The 25,477-nt window shown below is 41.9% G+C and overlaps 1 protein-coding gene across 2 annotated transcripts in view; it reads right to left on the reverse strand.

The window, feature by feature from the left end:
• The window catches only part of sema5a (sema domain, seven thrombospondin repeats (type 1 and type 1-like), transmembrane domain (TM) and short cytoplasmic domain, (semaphorin) 5A), a 151,689-nt gene that overhangs the window by 14,871 nt on the left and 111,341 nt on the right, over window positions 1–25,477 (reverse strand). For both annotated transcript variants that reach the window (XR_007110754.1, XM_047568522.1), the window contains exons 16-17: window positions 19,002–19,227; window positions 114–323 (exon numbers count right to left, since the gene is read on the reverse strand). Coding sequence is in view for 1 of the 2 variants with exons in the window: in XM_047568522.1 (XP_047424478.1) it covers window positions 114–323; window positions 19,002–19,227 (436 nt within the window). In the remaining variant the exon portion in view is untranslated. The remainder of the gene's footprint in view (window positions 1–113; window positions 324–19,001; window positions 19,228–25,477) is intronic.

Consider the following 25,477-nt stretch of genomic DNA (forward strand, 5'->3'; position numbering starts at 1 on the left):
CCGGTCTTGTCTCGGTGTGCCGTATTTGGCTTATGGCGCCGATTTCGTTATTTATGCGTGTCTTTGCTGCTATAATGAATTAGCAGCTTGTGCGCACTGTGTTTGTTTCTTACCCGGACACGGTGTGATGTTACACTCCTGATATTCCTGTGCTGGGCCCAGGCAGGTCTGGCCTCCGTACTTTGGCTCCGGGTTGTTGCAGGTCCTCTTCCGGCTGCGGATCCCCCGGCTGCAGTCTCTGCTGCACTGAGACCAGGAACTCCAGGAGGACCAGCCACCGTTTACAGTGTGGCCGGAGATTCTCCCAAGACGAAGCACTTCGCCTGTTAGGTGGAAGGGACAAAACCTACATGAGACTCTTGTCAAAACACCCCTGATATTGTTCGTGCTTCTCAGCATTCTCAGCATTGAGTCAGCATTTCCTATAAACCCTGATGTTTTCTCGAGAAAAAAAAAAAAAAAAAAAAAAGCAGATGACAGTTGTCTTCCTTTCCCGGCATCAGTGTACGCATTTGTTTTGAAGAGCAATAAGAGGGCAGGCGGTCAATAGCAGCTCTTGATAACAGTGAATGCGCCTTTACTCTTACAGCTGGAAGATACTCTAAAAGCTTTAGCTCGATTTGTGCTGAAAGAGCAGGGTCCATCTATTGGCCTGTGTGGTTTCTGAACCAGTTTGTGCTGTTGCGCTGACAGGCAGAGGCTTTTAGAGGCTGTCACTCTCAGATTCTACTCTATGTGTCTGAAATGATATTGATGTCTCGGGCAAACAGAAATGCAAAGTCTGATTTCATGAATTCATGAATATGTTAATTAGCTGTGCTAGTGGCATGGTTCTGGGGATGACAATGTCAGTCTGTCATACTTGGTTAGTCCAGCACCTCCATTCAGACGGATTAAAATTTATGGTACGTGGAGGATGAATGCTAATGACCCCTGCTATCTCCATGAGTTTGACATTTTGTGGTTTTGGGTGAAACGCCTCAACTGATATTGGGCCATAAAATTTCTTCCTATATCAGTGATACCCCCCAGGATACGTTGGTTCATGAGCTCAGCCTCAGAGTTCCTGATCGATTCTGAAGCCCGTGCTGGCAGAGCCTGACTCCGCCTCATTTCTGGCTAATCCAAAAACAGGCAAATAAGGGAAAGGTGTGTGGTGTTGCCCAACAAAGTGGCCTCGCCTTGAGTTATATAAAACTACAAACCTTTGTACAATCCTTGAGTAATAAAAACGTTTTATTATGAATGAGGACATTTATTTCTGCGGTAAATTCAGTTTTTTGTTCTTCGTTTTTTTTAACATTGAGCTTTTTTAACCATCGACTGTATACAAACATGGACAACACGTCCCCACTTCCTTACATTGGCCAAACTGACGCCAGTTTCCCGGGGATACGGGCGGCGCCATCTTGTGAGTTTGGTGCCAGACTCTGATCAGTACTGTCTGAGGGTGGAGCCATGATATCAAGGCTCCGCCCACACCTCCTCCAGACTCGAGTATCGTTTAATTAGTACTGCACTTTGCTCTGCCTCCACCAGTTACGAGGAAAGGAAAGGATTATAGACTGAGCTTATTTATTAAATAGTTGTTATTTTTATTTTCTCACGGAGCGGTTGGCACGGCAACTTGTAGTCATTGTAGTGTCAAATCCTGTTTCTGTAGCTCCAAATAACTGTTTTCACATTCAAAAAATTGAATATGACAATACTACCAAAGTGTTTTAATTTGACTCAAGTCCCGCCCACTAATATGGAGGGGGTGGGGCTTATGACCTATACTGCAGCCAGCCACCAGGGGGGGCTCTACTTGCTTCTCACTTACTTACTCCTGGAGCCAGAACCCAGATGGTCATTCGAGGAACTGCAGTTTTTGTCTTAATTTTTTTCAGAGATTGACACTTTGACATGCTAAACTGAGATAAGGAACAGTGTTAACATTATGCATTCGGTGACAACCTGTCAGTACGTTGTCATTTGCATTCAAATCAAAGCATCCCTTTGCTAAAGTTGCTAGCCTGACTGTGTTCTTTATGCCCTTTCGTGTACTAATTTTTAAACGAGTAAATGCACAAATGTCATTCATCATTTAATTCTTCCCAGACCCTTTGTCGCTTTCCACAGATGGATTCAGCGAGAGCTCAACATGTCAACATGCCTGCACATCAAACAGCATCAGTGGGCTAATCTGTGTACTCTCGTCTGGAGTGAGTCGAATGGAGGATTCCTAATGAAATATGAAACCGTAATTTCTATTAAACTGTAATTACTGCAGGCATCAATCAGCGCGGTGGAAATGTGCCTTGCGCCCAGAGAGGGGGGAGAAGAATAAGACGCGAGAGGAAGCTGCTGGCCTTTTTGAATGAAAAGAGTGAATGATTATCATCTCCAATGAAATTACAGCCACCATCCAAGCACTTGTCTGATGACTCACTCATTCGACAAACTGCTATTATTTTAATATTACTTTTTTTTTTTTAATATATTTCAGATAACAATGCAAATCTACTTCCTGCGCTGCTTCTGCTCTAACTTGTTTTGACTTTTCTTTTTATTTCCATTTCAGTGCCGTTTAAAAAGACAGCGGAAGCGCATCTGGATTCTGAATCTCAACCATTCAGACATGCTACCATAACCTTCCCCTTTTTGTTTGATTGTCCTTTTAATCTTTTTTTTTTTTCCCCATTATCACAACCTCACCTATTTCGCCAACTGTATCTCTTTATCCTTCACTTCCTCTCTGTCTCTTTGCCATTAACCTTCTCTTGCTTTTTGTCTAGCTACCTCCCTCTCTTGTCCTCCAGCCTGGCCTCGCTGTTTTGTCAGCGTGCTCTTTTCACTGACAGTTATCACAGCGCTGCTGCTTTGTATTCTCAGGGAGAAGACAGTGTGTTTACCTAGCGCGAATCCTCGACCTCTTCATAACTACGGCCGACCTTGGCGGTGCACAGGCCAGCTCACCCCGGCATCAAGCTGGCGTGAGCGCTGACAGGCCCGCCGAGAGCTCGAGGCCCCCGCTCCTTATCGATTCTGAGCAGGCAGTGGCGTGGACAGTCCCGCTTGCCACTGTGACCCGTACTCTTTATCAAGCCCTGTGCAGCTCAAGAGACTGGCCCGCTGCACTGAAGGCGATGGAGCGATTCACAATGATGCTTTTCATATGTGCAAACATGTACACGAGTCTGGTTGGAGTCTGAATCATAGACTGTATGAATATGGACAAACCCATTGGATTCCGAACCTTGAAAGTAAAGCCTGAAGTGGATGAGCTTTACTCCGCCCACACTTGGGTACAACAAATATGGACTCCAAACTCCATGCTACCTGTCAATCAAAGCAGAAATGCCTTAAATTATGCAGAATTATAAACCTTAGTAAAAAATAAATGAATGAGTTAGAAAAAATTCATCCCCCGAACAGTTGTCATGAATAGTCAAATAAACTATTGAGACCAAAATCGTTGGGCTTTATAACATGGGAGTCTATGGGGATTTGCTCCCTTTTGGAGCCTCAAGTGGCCAAAAGATGAACTGCAGATTTTTTGCACTTCCTTATGGGCTTCATCGCTCAGACCTGGAGGTTACCACTTGTCTGAATCATAAACTGTAACAATATGGACGGCGGAACTGCTCATTAAAGCGAAGCCTAAGCGAGTAGAGCTCCCCCTGGTGACGACAGCTAGTCACCAGTATCGTACCAATACTAGCCAAGGCTAGTATCGGTATGATACTTTATTCAAATCCTAGTATCACAGCAGCATCACACTGATGCCGTTACTCGGTACTCGGAAGAGAAGACAATTACATGGGATGCAGACCCACTTCTTTGGTGGAAAATGAATGAACCATCATTTCCCTGTTAAATTGTTTTATATTGTAATGACTTAATAATAATAATAATTATTGCCTAAAATATTTGCCCTCTGTTTTATCATTGTTATAATCAACTAACTAAAGGCAAAATTATTAAGTTATTCAATGACCATGACATTTCAAGTAAAAAAAGAGTATCGGTATCGACGATACTAGCCTTGTATCAGATTCATACCAAAATTCCAATTCCCATCCCTCCATGCAACATCATGTTGATGCAAGTTCAAGTGTCAATTCTTTGCTTAGTTTAATTTTAGTTTGATGCTATAGAAACAGAATGTTAAAACAAAGAGTCGCACACTCGTAGCCCTGAAGATGCTGAAAGTAAGAAGTATTTTAATGAAAAAATTGCAGGCATCACCAGTCACTCTGTGAATTCGCCCCGTGAGAGTTGATTAAAACTATTTTTAAGAGTAAGCTGAGTGTATAATCCAACATTTCCTTGTAACTGGTGGAGGTAGAGTAGAGAGTGTAGTATTAATTAAACGAAAACGCTAGCGAGCCTGGAGGATCATGGCTCCAAAGTCGCAAGATGGCGCCAAGGAAGTGGAGACATGCCGTCCATATTTATACGGTCTATAGTCTGAACACACACACACAAAATGCATGGACTTTTAACTACACCACAACACACACACACACACTACACTTTGCTCATTTTGCTTTAGCCTGAGACTGCCCTGATGTACTGTGCATATTGTTAACAGTGTCTCACAGGGGCTGTCCTCCCATCTGCAAAACAAACAGCGTGGTGCCCTCCCTCTCACATAGGTAGAGGGACCGGATCCATTGATCCACAAAACAACCACACACAGCCAGAGAGAATTAATCCTCGCTCTCCTGACGAGCCGGGCTGAGCCAAAACTGGGAAGGACACAGCGCAGCATCGAATAGTCCCCACAGCAAAGAAACTAGGACATGGAGAAGGAAAAAAAAAATAAAAAAAAAAAAAGTCCCCTCCTCCCTCCCCGTGCTCAAGCTAACAGCCAGCTCCCAGGCAAAATACAACGCAAACAAACTCATGAACCACTGCGAGAGAGTGTGAGACCTTTCAGGCCGCACACAGACAGACACGCAACGGTGTGCAATCTAATAAACTGTACAGGCAACTGTAAAGGCAGAGGAAGGAAGGAAGGAAAGAAGAAAGGAAGAAGAAAGAGGCAGGGATTGAGACGCGATGACATTTGCAAGATGGAGAGACATCTGGGCTCTAACATGGAGAGGTGGAAAAATGGCTAACTTTAAGGCGAGAAGATACGCACTGTTGAGATTTATCAACGCCAGAGAAACACTGGACCACACCGAGAGGAAAGAAGTACTTGTTCCAACCTGTCCTAGATTCTCAACTGCACATTTACACCCCATTACTCTTCCTCCATCCTCCACCTTAACTTTCCTGATCAGATCGGCCCTGTGTCTATGTGTAGAGGGACTCGTTTCTATGACATATTCTGAAATGAAAGCCTTTTGTAAATATGTTACATCTGCTAAAATCATACAATCCTGACTGTTTTACTCTGTATTCTCCACGGTATTCCCCGTGCCGTCCTGGGGTCTGCAAAGACAACGTCGACCAAGAAAACCCTCCAGAGGACTATTCTCGTCTTGGAGCCAATTAAAGCGCCATAAGAGTTCAATTAAAAATGCAACCCCGTAGAGCGTGAGGGATTACAGGGAGTCACTGAACGCACTGTGATGGGATGTTTCTTCACCTGAGCTGACTTCTGGAAGTCTGTGATGTTTTTAGGAAGATTAAAGGCCCAAGCTACACCTTCAGATTGTGGTGTCCCCTGCTGAAACTCACCCCCTGTTTTATAGGTTTGATTACAGAGAGATTTATTGGAATGAAGGGCTGCAATATCTGGGTACAAGTGCAAGATTAGACCTTAACGTTTAAGGGGATTTGCAGTGTTCAGTTTCTGGTTGCAGTTGTACACCATTAACTTTAAACCAAGTGTAGGTTGCATGACCGCCAACTTTGGAAATGCAGAATTTAAAGCACCGATCAGTCCCAATATTAAAACCACTGACAGGAGAAGTGAATAACTTTGACCATCTTGTGACAATTCAATGTTCTGCTGGGAAGCTTTTGGACCTGGCATTCATTTGTGTGGATGTTATTTATGCATGTAGCACCCACCTAAAAGAGACCAGGCATGGATGGTAAATCAGCTTTCAAATGCAGGTTCCAAGTCATCAAGATTTGAATTTAAATTCTGCTGACATTAACTCTTTGACTTACACACTAAAAATACGATTAATCGCGATTAAATACCATTGATCTATTTTAATCACGTGCAATGCAAACTGAGTATTTTGACATATCCTTATTAAAATGTTCACACGATTGTACAGATTCATACAATATAAATACGGAAGCTGTATGATGTATATTTTAAACTGTTCAAAAGTGCTATAGCTCAAAAAGTATAAAAGCCACATACAAATTTGTGTTTCCGGTACTTGTTTTCTGTACCGTACCGCATCGACACATCATGGTTTAGACTGATATATGATATGGGATGCATTCATTTTTGCATCATTGCGCATGGACTACACACAAAGGTTGACACATCCTCCATGACTTCTCTTAGCTAAAGCAAAAATGTGCCAAAAGACGGAGCTTGATAGGAGTTTACATGATAGTTAGCCACCTGAATCTGCACCAACCTGTTACTCAATGCACGCTAAAATTTATTATGCATATAATGGGCTGACTTATGTAAAAATTCACCCTCGCACAGTTGTCATGAATGGGAACATTAGCTGTAATGTTAACAAGACTTAGTTCTGGAGCCTGCCTCCTAGCGCCCGCATGAGGAACTGCATGGAACAACGCTTAGACACCACCATCTTCTATCACTCACAGGTTCTACCACCTGGGAAATTTTACATGCAGTTACTTGCCCAATCAAATAGGTGCAAACGACTCTCAATCACCTTAAAATGTCAACCACTTTTCTAAATCAAACAACATTAGTGAACAAAGGGCACCCAAAAAGAGAATAAAATTTAAGACCAGAATCTCTCCACTTATCTCACTTGCCTGTAATCTCAGGTTCAACAAAATACCAACAGTCTGTTCCATATACTACAAGTGTTGCCGGAGTTTTGACCTTTTCATACATCCACTACTCCTCAACAAACGTTTCGGTAATTGAAGAAACAGTTTCTCATACTTCAACCAACAAATGAAAAGACAGATTTTTTCTGTCAAAGGAAGCTTCCATTAATGAAACATCCTTGCCTTGGGTTATTTGAAGTACCACAGATTGGCTCCTCGGTCTGAGGTAGCATACAGTCTGGTCAGAAAAACGCAACAAAGTGGAAAGTGAACCAACGGGCACAGAAAAGCTTAACGCTAAGAGTCTGAATGTGTGCACCCACTTTTCTTGGGTGTTACCCTGATTAGAGGGAACTGTCAAAATCTTTGTGGTTTGATGTTTTGAAGAACTCAGAGAAATAATTTCACACATACGCCGAGCAAAGAGAGGATTTTTCTCCTGACCGGCTGTGTCGTTCTCTGTTGTTGCCTGCGCTGGTTTGCTAATTTGTTTACTCTATGTCATCAGAAGTGCCAGTGCCATAGCAGGGGCGAAGGTGAGGTGAGGTAGCGTGTCACTGCACTTCCAATCTTACCCTGCAAATTTGGTGTCAAGTGAATTGCAATTAGGTTGCGAACTCTATCTGGCAGCAATCAGGAACAGGGCACAGGCTATGAGCTTAGCTAAGGTATAACCGGCAGACGTAAAAGGAGGGATTGTATCATCAGAAACTTTGTAAGAGGTAGAGTAGTATGAATACGAGCTATTAAATACCGTTCAGTGTTGTAATTGACCTGCAAAGACAGACAGCCAGCCAGAAATGGAAAAGACGAGATGGATTAAATACATTTCACCTAGTATATTTAATCAAATTTAATAGCTATTGTGTAGATTATAACTTTTTAAATTAAGACACACTAATTAAGATTTAGTGGCTTAACTATAAGGAGCATTTTCTTTTTCTCTGAGAGTCTGTCTTTTCCACTTGAAAGATTATGAACCCCCCCTCCCCATCACTGTTACGATCGTCTGTCTTTGTGGGAGAATCACATTCCACTGCCTTTCATATTCTAACCTTGATTTAAACAAAACTCAATCTCTTCAGGCTGCAGAGCGGAACTTTTGTCTCCTCGGTCTGAACAAAGACGGTAATTACAGAAATACAACGAATGCGTATGTTTGGTGCCTCAGTCCCTTTTCTTAAAGGGGCTAAAGGGAAAGTCACTCAAACCAGGAGACTTAGACACTTAGACTTAGACAGACTTTAACCTCCTGAGACCCTGCGTCCTCATATGGGGACATTAAGCTTTAGGTTTTATTGTAGCTTGTTCAGCTTCCGTCATGTTCAGGTATTAAAATAAACAGTTTTATATTTTGTCACATATTAGGTGACTTTATTGTAATATAAATAATGAAATAATTGCTGTGTCCACATTTGAGGACGTTCTACTGATCCCAGATATCGTGGAGAAGCCAGATAAAAGCTTTGTCTCAGGAGGTTGATGATCCACAAAGGAAACTGCTTGGTCATAGTAGCTTAATTGTTACAAAAAGATGAGCTGATGGAGAGATTAAGTAGGGACCTCCTACCTACTATATGTGTTCTATATTAAACTTGGTCTAGTGCTATTTATAAATATACATTATTATTATCATTTTGCATTCAACATTAAACTATCCCTTATCCCTTCACTAAAATATGTTGGATTCATGTTAATGTGTATTTAAAGAAAGAGTGTTGAAGAGTGTTTGGTGTAGTGGGTTGGATGGATTGTCCATAATGGATTGTCCTACCAATCACATGTCCAGCCTTTTGGATCAATTTGTTGATCCTACTGATGTCTTTTTTTGCTGGCACTACTCCCCCAACAAACTACATTAAAAGTACAGACTAGCAGAAAGACTCTAGGAACTCACTGCACACATTGAAAGACCTGAGCTTAATCAGAAAGCAGAGTCTACTCAGGCCCGTCTATTTCGTTCTTTCAGACCAGCAGAGACAAAATTCGCAGAACCCAAGTTACATCGCTAACTTTTGTGTCTAGTCACTCCACCACTCTTCAGCTCTGGCTAGCAATCACTGCTGGTCGATGAACACAACACTGAGGAAGCCACATGGTGGGAATGCCACTAAAGACACTAGACAAAAGTGATATAGGTTCAATAAAATATATGCAAAAAGCACCAATATTTACCTACATTTACGCTACTGGTTAAAAGTTTAAGAACAACGTGCAGCATCCTCTGGTATAGTTGGTCAGAGTTTCATCCTACAGCAAGATAATGACCCAAAACTTTAGCCCAAGCTCTACCAGAACTACCTCAGGATAAAAACAAGATGGAAAACTTGAAAACATGGACCATAGCCCAGTCTCTAGACTTTAATCCCATGCTGCTGGTTTGTGATGAACTGGACAGAAGAGAAGAGTGCCACACATTTCTGGGAACTTCTGCAACAAAAATTGGGAGGATTTTCCAAGATGGTTACTTTGATGAGTCGAAGGGTTAGAATATATTTTTGGCTCCATACTTTATTTTTTATTTTTAACTTCAGTTGTTTATTTGGTCTGTGCTTTCATTTCAGAGTACAATGAGACATCAAACTGCATACATTTCAATAAAAAAAGAAATATTGAAAGTGTTTGAAAACTTTTGATTGGTAGTGTATGTGCGCAATCATTCTTTTTACAAATGTTTCCTATAGAAAGAGGCACTTCAGTGACCATGGATGTACAGTATGTGTTGCATTATACAACACATCCATTATACGACTTGTATAACCGCAACAGCTTCTGGTTTTCTCCTTTATGAACAGTGAGGCGTCCCCAGAAGATGAGGAGTACTGACTACAGGGAGACGGAGCCAGGCAGACTGAGACAATAAGGACGGTGGAGCGGTTGTCATCCGTCAGAGTCGTCCCTCAGCTCCGTCCTGTGTCTGCTCAGTGTCTGCTCATGACATCCACGCTGAAGAAACTAATCTGTCGTCCAAGAGAGGGCCCCAGCCTTGATGCCGGATCAGCTGAAGTGAAACACATCAGGCTGCTGACACGCCACCGTTTCTCCCAGGGAAGAAAAAAAAAAAAAAGACAAAAATGAAGCCATCACTCACCGACACAAGCCGGCAAAATTACAAAGTCTCAACCTTCTTCAGAAACGTCTTTCATCTTTTCACTGCCTATTTCTTCCCCTTCTGTGTGCCAGCCTCTGCCTTTGTTAGATGCAAATAATAAGACACAAGGGCAAATTGTTGATTTTAAGACGATATGCGACTCAACATTTAAGGAGTCGATTGAAGCAGGCAGGAGTGTCTGTTTCGCGGGTATGTGACTTCGCAGAAATCATGATAGACAGGTGACTGGTTTCAATTCTAGCTGCAGTGGGAGGGTGGGTTCCAGCTGTGTGCTGATTATAGCTGGCTGGTCTATAACGGATCGATCATGAAACCCTCCCCCTGAACAACGGGTTCACAGTCGCAGCTTGGCAATTTTTAATGTGCATGGCAGGGAAGCGTTGGATCTTGTCATTTTGGCAAAATTAGAAAAACTAAATCAGAAGTGTAAGAAAAAGAAACTTTGTTATTGGCTCCAACATAAGCTAAGATTGTTGTTTCTAGCTATAGAGGTGCTCTCTATCAGTTCATCAGGTTACACATTGAACCTGTTGATCTATGCAGGTCTTTGCCCAGCAGGATCACCCACTATTGATTACACATTGATCAAGCGTAACATTATAGCCACGTTCCTAATATTGTGTAGTTCCCCCTTGTGCTTCCAAAACAGTTGTGACTCATCAGAGAATGAACATGGGTCTTCTGAGGAGTTTGGTAACACAATGTTGGTAGTGGGGGGCCTTTGGGTCCTACAGGTTGACGGGGTTAGGGTATAGATACTTGACTAGTTTGGGATCTAGTGAATTTGGAGGCCAAGTCAACACCTTGTGCTGATCTTCGTGCTATGGGGTAGGGGTCCCTGGTCTGTCTCTGGGTGGGTTCTACATGTCTAAGTAACATCCACATGAATGCCAGGTCCAAACGTTTACCAATAAAACACTGAATTGTCACAGGATGGTTTAAATGTTGTTCACTTCTCCTGTCAGTGGTCGTAATGTTTTGCTTGATAGGTGCATGTTCCCCATTTTGGTGAAGTTTTTCTTGATCAGTAATCACAGTCAAAATTGCACACTTACAATCACCAAGAACATTAGTGAATCCACGTCCAAAAAGCTCTTTTTCTTATGTCTTATACGTTTCCTTCCTACTTGAATCAACACTTTTGAGGATGCTGACTTTCAGCCTGATGTTAGATTTAAGTCTTATCGTGTGCAGCATGTAGCATTCAAGTGCACATTTTAAATCCTATTTACTATTTCAAAGCTTTCATAAAAACTGTGATGTCAGCTGACTGAAGGAGCTATGTTAATTATCAAGGTAGTTAAAGGGGAAAATAATCAGTGAAAGCTTCAGCTGCCTGCAATAGTGTCAGCAGTGATCAATGTGTGCTTAACATCTGACAGATTTATCATATTAAAATCCATTTCTGCACTCATGTGATGGAGGAATAATCAGAAGGAAAAAAATCACGAGTGGGAATAGTCACTTGAGAGTCTACACGACGACAACATCATCTGAAAACCACGTGAATGCACTGTTTGACACCTTGAGTTTGAATAAGGCATCAAACTGTTGGGATACTAACAACAAATACAAACAAGGCAGCGTGCACAATGGAGAATATGCAAAAACCCATTTCCTTGTGTAAACCACAGAGAGGCCGTGTTTCATAAATTGCCCATTTTGCTCCGAGGGCGATTAAAAATACATGCCTATACGGGAAATTATGCAGATGATGAAATGTTTGGCTTTTCATTCAGGCATGTGAAATGTGATAAGAAGCAAAAAACGGCTGCAGCGGCTTCTAGACTAATCACTGGCTGTACTTGACAAGAGAGGTCTTTAAATCAGCGCAGATCTTGTGTAATTAACTCGTCGCTATCATTACGCCATGATCACTGATACGAAACAAGCCGGTATGTTGAATATAAGCTCATTGTGAACGCTTGGTTAAATCATATATGCATAATTTGTCTCTCATAATGCTGACAGATTGAGATCTTAACATGAGAGACACAAAGGAGGAGAACCTCAAACATCCATTCATGCCGAGCATTGACGGGACTAATTCTCCTTATCTGCACGTCACAGACAAGAGTTCCAGGTGAGTGTCACTAACATCTGCCGCGTCTATGAATATAATCCGAATCGTCAAATGTCAGGTATATCTGGTGGCTGTGATGCTCAAAATCTAACAACATGCTGACATTCTGCCTGAGCAAGGGGGAGATGAAGGAAGACGTGGCAGAGCAGGCTTTTTATTGAGTAGCGACATTAGCGTGGCAGCGAATGACAGGAAAGTTCAAGCATTGACTTCAGATGAGCAAACAAGATATGAAGACATTGTTGGTTGGAGTGTGGGAAGAGTCTACAAAGAAAAACCTGCTGTGGTGTTCGGTTTTAAGAGGAAGTCTTTTGTTTGCACATTTTTACACCTTTTACCTGCTCTATTATGTGCATATTAGTGGTGGGCCGTCAGGGCCTGCAAGACCTTCTCCACTGGCATAAAAAATACCGGAATAACAGACTTTATTATATTTTCCATGAATACCTATTCACATCCTTTTATTTGTTCTACATTTTTAATTTCTCCAAGATATTTGGGATCAGTAGGACATAATAAATTTAAAAACTATGCATCATCTTTCAACAGGAAGTGGTAGCTTTTGAAAAATGTCCTCAAAATGTCCTCATAGGTGGGGACACTGGTATTATTTCATCATTTATATTATAAAGAAGTCACCAATGTGTTTATTTTAATACCAGAACATGGCTGCGCAGACAGAACAATGAAGTCCCAACATCCGCAAACAAGTACTTTCTTATTTGGGACATTGTAGTTCGTTGCTATTGATAAAATTTGTTAAATTTGTGAGTCTTATTAAACTAGAAACATTAATAAGCATAAATAAATAAGTTTTAACCTTTGCTACTGCTAGAGGACAGACTATCTCATCCACTAATGAGGACGATGGGTTTAAATGAAGCAGAATAAGCTGCAATAAAACTTAAAACTTCATGTCCCCATATGAGGACGCGGGGTCTCAGGAGGTTAAATAATTCCTAAAGGTCTGATGCTTCCTTTCATAGTTTTTTTTGTATTTTCATACAAAAATTCCCATTTCAGCATTCATTTGTTGCTAGGGTCAAAGAAATCTGCCTTGAGGCCTTCAGAATCAGTTCTGCAGGCCCTGCAGCATAAAATAAGTGTTGTATTAAACTGTTGCTTCAATCAATCAGATGCTCCTGCTAGCATGCGTACGGTGACGTCAGCGTATTCACAGCTAGCCAGAGCTAGCATCTGTTGTGAGCTGGAGGAGCAAAAATATAGTTGTGTTAATTTAACAGCTGTTTTGTTACCACACAACGGCTGAATGAGGAGAAGAAATGGATTTGGTAAAAGTAATTTTCAAGATGGACTTTTCAAGAATAGCTGGACATCATTAAGATAAGTTGTGCAACTCAGAAGCTACAGAAAAGGAATCGTCAGCCACTTTCAGGGGTGGGTGGGTGGGGGGTGGTTGTATATAGCTGGAGGGCATTGAATTCCTAGGTGGACAATGCACGGCCCAACACTGCCGCATATACCATTTATATGTACTTTCTGGCAGTAACACATCACGCGTCACAAAAGTGTGCTGCTTTTTCAGCAATGAGAATTGCAAGGGATTAACTCACACTTGGTACATTATAGTTCTAGTAAATCCCAGTAACACTTCAGTCGGTTCGGTTGACTTGTTCGCTGACTTGACAGGAATTTAAAGCTCCTTCTGTGTGCTTTCAGAGCATAGGTGGCTGCAGTGTGCACTAGCTTAGAGAAAGAGAAGGAGCTTTGGTTTTGTGTCTCTAGCCTCCAACTTGCCACTGCTACCTTCGCCTACATTCTATTTTTGCTTTTACCCTGTATTATTCCCCCATGAGAAAATATTTTCTCTGCATTTAACTTTGGGGGGAGGTTTCCATTCTTGTTCAAGGCACCTAAGCTGTGGACATACAAGGGGTTTGAAGCAGTGGCCTCATGGCTCCAAATCTGCTTCTGTAGCCACTAGTCCACATTCATCCTTGAGGACCCAGCACAGAGCATCATCCGTAAATACGTCCTAACCTTCAGCTGGTTTTAAAATGTAAACATGAAAAGGGCAAGCGGGAACTTCCAAGATCTGCAGTTCCACAAATGGCCACTAGATGCTGACTCCGAAAGGGAGTCGATCTTCGTTGGGGATGGGCATCGATAACCAGTTCTTTTAAAGAAGAACAGTGCAACGTGAAATTTATGCAGCACCGTAATTTCAAGAAAGGATGGCCAACCAACAGGATGAAACATTTGATGACAAAGCATAGCACAAATAAATTGAGTGCTATGTGTTAGACGATCTCCAGCAAGTCTCTGTAGTGCTAGTGAGGATCCAGTGACCAATTTCTTATTTATTTTCATACACAAGCTCTTATCTCTTGTTTAGAAACTCAATAAAATTGCTAATGTTTACAAGAAACCAAGAATGCCTACTTTTTCTAAACCAAAGAATCACAGGAGGATCGATAAGCAGAATCGATAATGGCATCCGTATCAATAAAATCTCATCAATGCCCATCCCTAGTCTTCATATAATGGAATGTTAAAATATCAATTTACAGCAGAAATAATCACGTTTGCAGCCTGTTCAAACATCTGTTTTTATGTGTCAGCTGTAGAGGGAGTGACATTTTTATATAACAACCATTGACATTGCAATAAGTCTTATATTTATTGTGAAATAAACCCAGGGCCTCTTTGACAGATATGTGGGTGTGAGCATCGGTCAATAACTACCAGGCTAGACTTGCTTCTAATCGACTGGTTGCCTATTTTTGAATTCCGCTAGAAATTAGATAGAAACAGGATGGTGAAAGCCTGTACCACCACCACTGAGCTTTAAAACCAGATTTATCTTGTGTTCTCGATCGTCGTTATAAAAAGTCATTTTTCTACAATACGTGTGACCTTTGTGTGTGAAGCACTAAAGAGTTTTGTAACCTGGGCTGAGAAACGTGTTAAGAAAAGAGTACGAAAAAAGATTAACTTCTGCAAAAGTCTTCACACGGCGACGTGTTTTTTTTTTTTTTTTTTTTTTAGAGGCTGTCACCAGTAAAGCTGAAGATGTGTGTGGAGTACTAATCGATCGCTCTGAGCCCGATGCAAATAATAAATCTTTATCGACTGACACTCCATCCCTTTCGGGCGATCATCATCTCAGAGGAATCTCGGCGTCCTTTGCCCAAACCGTGGACGTCAATACAGATATCCACCGTGGCGGTAATTATCTTATGACGGCCTCTTGCTTAAAGAAAAGTTAACTGCCGTCCTCCGGGGGAACAAACACTCGATGCACACATTCACACAAACAGGTGCACACGTCCGCCGACCACACACACACACACACATAAATACACACACCAGTGCTCTCCGGATGGATGGCAAGTTTGATAATGGTTGAAATGAAGAAGTGGATCACTGGAGTCTGTCCTCTTTTTTGACAGTTATGACTTAAAACTCCTCTGAGAAGTGAATCATATTGAAGTCTGGAGATGAACAATCAACGTGGGATAAAGCGAGGTGTGTGGGGGGGCGCTGAGGCTGTGCACACCTCAGCAAGCCTTGTTTACTCTGCAGCCGAGTGCAGCTGCACTTTTAGGATGAAGAAATTGTTTAATACGTTGACGTTTCTTCCCTCCAAAGCTCGCGGCTAAGAAGAAAAAAACCCCAAAACATTTCTTTGATTAAGCCAATGTTGAAAAGAATTTAGTTGGAACATTTTAAGAGTCGTCATTAAGTAAATGACGGGAAAAAAAAAAAGATATAAATTCACTGTTTTATTAAAAAGGCTATGATTTGAGGCGATGCAGACGGGAAACGTAGCCTGAAGTGTTGTTTAACAGTTTATCTGGTTAAAATCCCACATTGAAATGAAACGCTGATAACCTCTGGCACGGACTGCCCTAATGAAGTCTGTCTCCACAATGCTGAAATAAAAATCTTGCCTCCAAAATAAAAGCCTAAATATAACCCTGCAGCACTCTTGATACATAATTTGCACTTTAACGAGTTGAGTTAACAGCACTCACAGTTTTTCCTGACGGCGAAAACACAGCAAAAAAAAAAAAAAAAAATCCCACAATATATTTGTTGAAAGGATTAAAAACTCTTTACCATCTGCCTTCCGGAGCCTATAGGCTGCTTGAATCTGACAACACTGACTGACACGTTGCCAAAAGTAGTGACATTGTGTGTTTTTTTGTTGTTTTTTTTGGTTATTCTGTAATTAACACTGAAGCTAATCTGATGTCAGGCTTTTTTTGGTGACAACCCTTAATGAAACACATTGTGTCTGTTACTTCCTCCCACTAATCAGGAACGAGACAGACCTATTAAAGCTTGAGCCTTTGTTCTCGAAAATGTCTCAGATGTGTGGCTGTCACTCGCCTTAAAGCTTCTGTCTCGCAGTCAGGTTTTCGTCTGTGCTTGTCGGCGCTCATTTAAGACCCTTCTGGAACATTTAAGGCGGCTTCAAAGTGCGAAGGGGGCCGACTTGCACTGGAGGAAAAGGCTGATATTATATTATAATCAGAATTGAGAAAATATAGGAGAGAGGAAGAGGCGAGAGGAAGGAGGTCCCAGTTGGAGACTGTATAAAGTGGGAACCTCGGTGGTTACCGCAGCATGTGGCGTTTGAGTGGAGTAGCGACAGACCACCCAGAGACACAGATGAACTCAGAGTAATGGAAGGCCACCGCAGCTTAGTCGGGCGCTAACTCTTAAATCCCTGAAAAACAGCTTTTCCCTCTGAGGCACAGAGCAGCGCCATAAACAAACTTTAACTGCTGCATCTGTATCTGAAGCCCTCTTTGCTCTTTACTGACTGTGGTGCCGTGCCAACCCGCCTGTCTCCCCCTGTAATACGGATACTTCCACTTAACAACATAAACAACTTGTCAATTAGCAGCCCCGCTTGTGCAAACATTTACAGCGTTCAATCCACCAGGGGCGTGGCTGGCGGAGACTCTGCGGTGCACCGACTCGAGCGTGAGGGAATCGCTGCGAGGACGCTTCTTAGAGGAAAACTGTAATTGAACTTCGCGTCTGCGGGTGTCTGTTTTGCAGGGAGCTAAAATTTGCTGTAAACCGCTGATCGGCTTTGCGGATTGGAAGTTCATTAATGTGTCTGCAGCTTTGATCCGCCGATAAAGTCGGGGGAGGGTGAGAGCACAAACAGATGAAAGTTTTACAGGACAAAAAGAGAGAAGAAGTTCTAGTAGGTTGGAAAGAAAGAGGTTATGAACAACAGAGCTGCAGAAATTATGGATTAACCTCCTGCGATCCTGCGTTTTAGGTTTGTTGCAGCTTATTCTGCTTCATTTAGACCCGTTGTCCTCATAAGTGGACGCTTTTGTCTGACATCTAGTAGCAGCAAAGGGTCAATACATTCTGTGGACAAAACCTCATTGAGTTTTATGGTTGAAACTTGCTTTTTCTGTTTTGATATCACATGAAATTTTGGTCGATATGAAATTTAACAAATTCTATCAATAACGAGCTTCGACATTACTAATTAGCAAGCACTCGTTTGAGGACGTTGTTTGCTTGTGATCCTGTCTTTGCACAGCAATGTTCAGGTATTACAACAGTTTTATGCATTTGTTGCACATCGGTGACTTTATTGTATTACATGATGAAATAATCCATGTGGCCACACGTGAGGATTTTTTTTTTAATAATTCTTCTACGCTAGCTGGGGAGCATGCTAAAGGTAAGGCTAGCTGAGTGGTTTTAGTAGTTAATAGTAGGGCTAAGCTAATCTCTCGGTTGAAAGTCACATGGTTGTGTGGTTGTAGCATGGAGGCGGGAGACTCCAGGACGCAGGAACTCACTGTTAAGCCTTTTTGAGGCGTCGTGGGCCCAACTTGAAAACCCCAGTGATGTGCAGCATATTTCCTACTGCCGTTGGCTAGGCTAGTTAGCTGTGTCTTCTTGATGGTAGCTGAATGCTAGCCTGCTGCTAGTATTTCAGTTGGACTGGGCTTCTAAATGTGTTTTGTTTGGGATACTGGCACTAAGGATGTAATAATGAATGCTTAGGTTCTACTAATCCTAAATATATTGGGGAAATTAAAATGTGTTGCAAACAAAACTTTGGGTGTCAGGAGGTTAATATAGATGGTATTAATCTAATACATGGAAACTAACAGAGTAAGGGAAACTAAATGTTTGGGTGTTATGTTGGACGAGGATTTGAGTTGGAAAGCACATATAAATTATACAAAGTTAAAAATATCAAAAGCAGTTGCTATGTTACATTAGGCAAAGGATTCTATATATAATAAAGCACTGTACATTTTATACCACACTATATATATAGAATCCATATCTGAATTGTAGAAATTCCAAGAATTAAAAGTAGATTACAATATTCTGCAAATTATGTTTAAAGCTCATAAAAAATGTTACCGATCAACATTCAGAAAAGGTTTGAAAAAGGAGAAAGTGAGTGTAACTTAAAAGGAACAGAGACCTTTAAAAAAAAGGACTTTTGGAACGTTGTGTTTCTGTGAAAAGAATCTGTGTTAATTTGATTTATTTATTTTTGTTCTGTTTGTATGATGGAATAGTATCTTGGGAACTAAAATGGAAACGTGTCAGTCAGTGTTGGCAGATACCTATTTTATTTTATTATTATCATTTTTTTTTTGCTGTTGTTGTTTTTTAATTTAAGCTCTTTGTAAATTGATTCTTTGGGGTAAAGCAGCAGATTATATAAGATTATGCTTCTTTCTGTTCCCTTTCATTCAGATTTGGGAAAGTTTTTATTGTTTATATTGAACTGTTTTGTTTTAATCAATGAATGAAATACAAAAACTAAACAGATAAATAGGACGAGGAGGTCGTGAACTGGCCTGAGAAGACGCAGAAAGTCAGATGCGATGAGACGAGAGAAAGACTCACCGTCGGTGGAGCAGCCGGTGGATCCGTCGCTGGAGCAGTAGCGCATCTCGATCCTCTGCCTCCCCACTTCCAGAAGGCTCGGGTCCGGGATGCGAGCTTTGCACGTGTAGCGGAAGCGCTGCTCGTAGTGGCCGCCGTTGTCCGAGATGTTGACGGGCGTCCACGGGGTCCAGGGCGTCGTCTTCTTGAGGTCAGGACACGGCAGGGTGTTGCACGACTGGTACTCCTGCGCCAAGGAGAGGAAACATTTCAAAACTTAGCTTAGTCAGGAGCTTCTGTTATTTCACGCTTTTTTCCAAGAAGGCGAATTCTAAGTAAGAAGAGATAATCATAAACCATTAATGTAATAATTAGTGCCGACAAAAATTCCTTGGTGTATTTTCCAGGCGTAATTATGGACAGGACAATGGCTTTTGAAATTAATTCCAGTGGCTGGTTTGAAATTAAACAGCTTATTATATGAGGAAATAAACAGCCTTTTCAAAGCTTTCATCATCGCTCATGCTTGAAAGCCTCCTTGATTCCAGTTCTGGCTGGTTTACTGTAGCGTATACGTTACCAGATGCACCTCATCTTCAAAAAAAATAAAAAATACCTCTCACAAAACCAAGAAAACAGAAAATTCTTCCTGCACACGTACTGACCGGGGACACATTCCCATTAGGCTGCCTACAGAAAGCAGAAAAGGTCAAAAACATTCATTATGTCTACTTTAAGCTTTCAATAATGGTGTCTGATTCTTTTGGTAAGACAAAGGGTATAGGTAAGATTTTAAATAGCTGATACGTTTCCTTCAGAGGCATCATCTAGAAGTAGATGAACATATCATTTTAAAAAGGTGCTCCTCCTGCAGGCGTTGGCCACCGAGGTCACACCCTTCAAAAAACTCTTCCTACTTGTGGTTCACCCAAAAGATAAAAAAAATGCAACATCATTTACATACGGAAGAGTATTAGGGCCACCCATGAGAAAAAAATCAGAGGAGGTAGAACGAGGGCTGGGCGATACTGGGAATTTTGGTATCCATTTGGTACCAAGTTAATGACGTTTGTGAAGGTTCTCAGTCATCCAGGTCATGGTAATCCAGAAAAGGGGTTGAATAAGGTCAGCAGGACTTATAGGATTTCTTGAAGACGTTTCACCACTCATCCGAGTAGCTTCTTCAGTTCTGATAAACTAGTGGGAAATTGAGGTTTAAATAGGAATAAACTCTGTGGGTACCACCCACCAGGAACTTGCTTGACCAGAAACTGGGGTCACTAATTGGCATAATGGCTGGTACTTACCTGTCCTTGAATGGGGGGAACTGTGTGCCTAGGCTAACTTATCCTATGAATAGAGCTCTGATGAAGCTATTGTCCATGGGAGCCTGGAGGCTCAAGGTGTGAATGGTGTTGAAACTTCTTGGGGACAGATGTCAAAATTGAATTATAAATAGATAGTAAATTAAATCTCAGTCCACCTCCTCTGTTTAGAGAAGCTTTCTCCACTTTGACATAGATGGCTTCCTTAACTCCTCTCTCAAACCACCTGTCCTCTCTGGCCAGGACTTTGACGTTGGTATCTTCAAAGGAGTGTCCTTTGTCCTTCAGGTGGAGGTGGACCCTGATGAGTCGTTCCCTGATGAGCCGGTTCTCCTGTGTTGGGCCATGCGTTTGTGGATGGGTTGTTTTGTACAAGTCTGTACATTCCTCACTACACTGAACAGCAACACTACATTACTCTGTTTTTGTCGAGGTGTAGCCTAGGCACACAGTTACCCCCATTCAAGGACAGGTAAGTACCAGCCATTATGGAAATTAGTGACCCCAGTTTCTTTTCAAGCAAGTTTCAGGTGGGTGGTACCCACAGAGTTTTTTCCTATTTAAACCTCAGTTTTAGTTTATCAGAACTGAAGAAGCTACTCGGATTAGTGGCGAAACGTCTTCAAGAAAGTCCAGCTGACCTTATTCAACACTTTTTTTGGATAGTTTATTATGATTATAACAAAATACAGGACAAATAATTTGGTAAATAAACTGTTTTTTTCTTAACTAGTTACAAACAATTTAATAGTATAAAATCTAAATAATTCCTCTTTTTCTACACACAATTGTTTTAGAATAAAAAGTCATTAGTGCAAAACAAGAAAAAGGAACAATGTGACAGAAATATAAGCAACACCACAACAATGGAAAATAAAATCAGCAACAAAGTCAGTTGAGCAAAATAAGTAAACAAAAGCAACAGTGTAATAATAAATCTAAAAATTGCTCAGAGAGGGAAGTGTTGGCTCCTTCATTTTCCACCACAGAGTGAGTCTGCATCCAGTGTAATTGTCTTCTCTTCCGAGTGCCGACGCATTTCAATAACAGCATCACGTCCAGCTGTGAGATGCTGCTGTGATGGAAGGATTTGAGAGTCAAACTCTGTCCATATCCACCTTTTACTACAGGTGGAGATGGAGAAGCTCCTGACGCACACAGACTCAGAGAGAAGCTGTAACAAAAGCATCAATCTCATATTCTTATATTGATCCAGTACCGATACTGGCATTGGTAACGATACTATAAATATTCAGACCGAGCACCTTTTTAAAACGACACTTGTACCAGATGACGTCTCTGAAGAAGTCTGCAGGCGAGAGTGGAAACTAAATCTTACCTATTTCCCTTTGTCTTACTTATTATTGAAGATCATTGATCAAATTTAATTCATAACCGAGGGGAGAGGAGGAGACTTGGAGACAGAGAGGAAAGTGTAGAAGGTGTAGAAGAAGAAGACGACATTAATGGCGGCCGTCAGAGCGTCCGCATCCGGCTTCACGAGGGAGGCAGGAAAAATAAAAAACACAGCAGCGAGGCTCTCCCTCTCCCTCTCCCTCTCCCTCTCCCTCCGCCTCCCCCTCTCCCTCCACGTCAGCCAATTTGTCTAGTTATTTAAGAAATAATCTACTTCTTCTGTGGTGCTATGTTTGAATATTGAAGAAAATAATAGGTCGGTGACAGCCGGTCCAACTCCTTCTTTTGTGCCCAGTGAAAGAAATAAGAAGTGAAGAGGGGAGGGGAGGGCGGGGGGGAGAACAATTGAGGTAAATGACACCGTAGAAGAGAAGACGGCCGCCGTTTCCCTCCCTTCTCTTGTTTATTTATGCTGAATAGGACTTTCTTGAGCGACGGCCAGACCTTGGCAAAATAAGATAAGAGCTCCTTTCTGCTCATCCGTCAACCTGTCGCATGGGATAGGATGACAGGTCAGCTGAGGAGAGGAGCTCTTTACATTATACAGTACGCAGGCCAATTTTTCACCTCCTTTACCCCCCTCCCCTCCTCTCTCATGCTCTCACGTTGAATCCATCTGTCTTTATATTCCTTTCTCCCTGTTTTTTCTTTTTTTTTGGTTCCTTTTCTCACACCGCTCATAACTCACCACGCGTCATCTCTATCTCCACGTTTCTTCTTCCTCCCCAATCTCCGTTTCATCTCCCTCTTCTATGCCTCTCACACCCCTCCACCCCCACCCCCTCCTCCCACCCCCCCGGGGGGCCAAGGTTAAGAACACAGGGAGGATTTAGATTCTGTTAGAGGCCCCCGTGATGAATGAGGGTGTCGCCTACCGCCGCAATTCCCGCCTCTCTTCCGTCCACGGCCGCAATCATCGCCGCGACATTAATATTTAACATCGCCGCGATCTGTGATTATCAGCCAATGATGAGGAGGAGAAAAAAAAAAAAAAAAAAAAAAGGGAAAAACCAAGCGAACCAAATGCAAACGATCTGTGGGTGTTTGTTGGTGTGAGTTGTTGATGGTGGCCAAACACAGTAAATATTTAATGAGCCTTGTCTGGTAAGCGTTTCTCCCTGTACTCTCTGAGGATTAGTGTCGATGCACAGGGCTAAGGAGATAATTACTGGGTTTAAAGCTAAACCTCATTCACGGTCTCCGAAGGAATCCACATTAACTACAGTTTAAGTATACGCAGTTCACAGAAGGGCGGTCAGTATATACTGTACTCAGCCTCATAAAAAGACACATAGGCTTTATATAATATCTGTACCGTGGACTCATTAAATCAATGGTCCCATATAAAGACCATATAAAACCAGGAGTGGTAGTAGAAGAAGAAGAAGGGGTCAGGTTTCCACCATGACCCCTGAAAGAAAGATGAATGAGCTCTCCGTGATGTCGCCCACAGGATTCCTTGAAGAGCTTTTCGCCGGTAATCCATCATTAGGCAAAGGGGTTTGAGAGCGGAGTGGAGCTTAGCAGGTGACACTGAGCCGGACGTTTGGAGACGTACGGTGGCAGCCACCCGTCACTCAAAGAGGCAAAATAAATGTTAATAGGTGAGTTCTATGGACCGGCTGGTAAACGTAGCTATTCCTAGTGTAAAGTTGGGTATTTTAACGTGGAGGTCTGTTCAAGGAGGTGCAAACTGTCTTTGGGCTGCACAATTCATGCATAAAGTCTTCTTAGACATACATTATATGTTGACCATTGCAAGAGTGTCTAAATAAAAAGAAAAAAGAAAAGGGGCCACATCTGAAAAACATTTTTCCCAGATGTCTTATCTCGTTGCTTCCAGCTGACAGCGGTGAGCTAACAAAAACAAAAACAACGCAACCACAAGACAAAACAACCTGCACACTTCACTCAGCCACTGCCTCTTTCAGAGAAGCGAAATGCAGCGAACACGGCGGAACGCAGCCGAATGCGACAAGTGCCATGTGGAACACAAAATTGGATTCAATTAGTCCGCTAATTTTTCACTCATGCACCCAACCAACCCCCGCTCTTCCCCTCCTCCCCGGGCTAAAGCGGCGACGCGCGTTATGGCCGAATGGGGAGCAGCGATTTTATGCTGTGAAACACCTTTAACAGGCAGCTGCTCAGAGACCGGAGGCTCTGTAATGGGTTTCTGTCTGGGGCTCAGGAGGGCCGTGTAGGAGGACGCTTGATAGCATCTTTAGTGCCTCACCCAAACAAGTCGCTTGGCCGGTCAGTCTGGAAGTAGTGGTCGGGTTGTTTGTGTGTGTGTGTGTGCGTATGCAAAGCTGTCAACTTTACTATTGAGTGAAAGTTTTTGCCTCAGCCCGGCACCCCGGCACCGTCTTTTGGGAAGCGCGTGCGTGCTTATAAGTTTATGCATGGCTGGGTTATGGATTCAGGCAGCTCCTATCTCATTCTGTCTCCATCCACAGTCCTCTCTGCTCCTTATTTTTTATTTTATTTTTTTTTTGCTATCATAGACTGAGGGGATACAAAAAATAAAAAAATGAAGAGAAAGAAAGTCTATGTGTGTGTTTGGGAAGTCTCAGGCTCCTCAGTCTCTTTCCTTATTTTAACATATGAACATCGGCATAATCATGTGTTCACAACAATTAATGCAGTAGCTTTAATAAGGATGGAATATTTTACTGTGATAATGAATAAATACTGTAGAATAATCTCACACTAGTAGTAAAACATGTTTGCGTGGCCCCATGTTAGCGCTGATGTGTAAATCTGGGGACATTTACGACTTGGAGGTAAAAATAAATAAATAAGTAAATAAAAATTAAACATTATCATGAATAGCAGAAACAGCCAGTACGTTTACATGAAAAAAATAGTTATTGCCTTAATCCGACTTTAACTAGACAACTTGAGTACATGTAAACACGTTCTCCTTATCTGACTAAGAAATCCAGATCATTTTCTCCAGCACGTATACGCCTTAATTGGACTTTAACTGGACAATGCTTCACAACCGATGTACTGGCGTATGACCCCGGAACAAACATCTAAGAAAGACAGCTGCAGAAGAAGAAGAAAGTAAACAAAGCCAGTTGAAGAACCACCTGAGGGATAGCGCCATCTTATCTTCACCAAAAGTAGTGCGCATATTACATACGAGATTAAAAACGTTTAAATATTATCCATTTGGTTGTTGTATGAAATGCTGGTCTGTTGCACGAGCGGCTCTTGTTTATTATATGATGTAATTGGTCAACCTGAAAGGGGGCTGTATTAACACATATCGCCACCTAGTGTGGAGGAGGAGGACGTGTTCCCGTCAGTTATTCGATTTTCTCCGTTGCATGTAAACTGGGACAAGGACCTCATTCAGAAAGTCAAATTTTGAGCACAGCTTAATTCAGTTGTGCATGTAAACATACTGACTGACAATTACGGTTTCATGTTCTTTGACATATTTATTCATATTTAAACTGCTATGTCTGTAACGTCAACATCAGCACGACTGGTTACCATAATAACTATAGTCTGTGCGCAACATTTTTTTCCCTCATTCATAAAAAGCTAAAATTAGGGACATTTTCAGGGACAGCTTTAGCCGGGGGACAGGTCATCTAAAACGGGGACTGTCCCCAGGAATCAGGGTTATGTCTGGTCACCCTAAACAACAAAAAAAGAAATAACCGACACGTCACACCATGTGTGTTTAGAAGCGCTACATATGTCCTATATGAACGTAGGAATACTGAGTGGAGGGTGAAA

Source organism: Mugil cephalus, chromosome 18 (genome assembly GCF_022458985.1).
Source record: "Mugil cephalus isolate CIBA_MC_2020 chromosome 18, CIBA_Mcephalus_1.1, whole genome shotgun sequence".
NCBI lineage: Eukaryota > Metazoa > Chordata > Actinopteri > Mugiliformes > Mugilidae > Mugil > Mugil cephalus.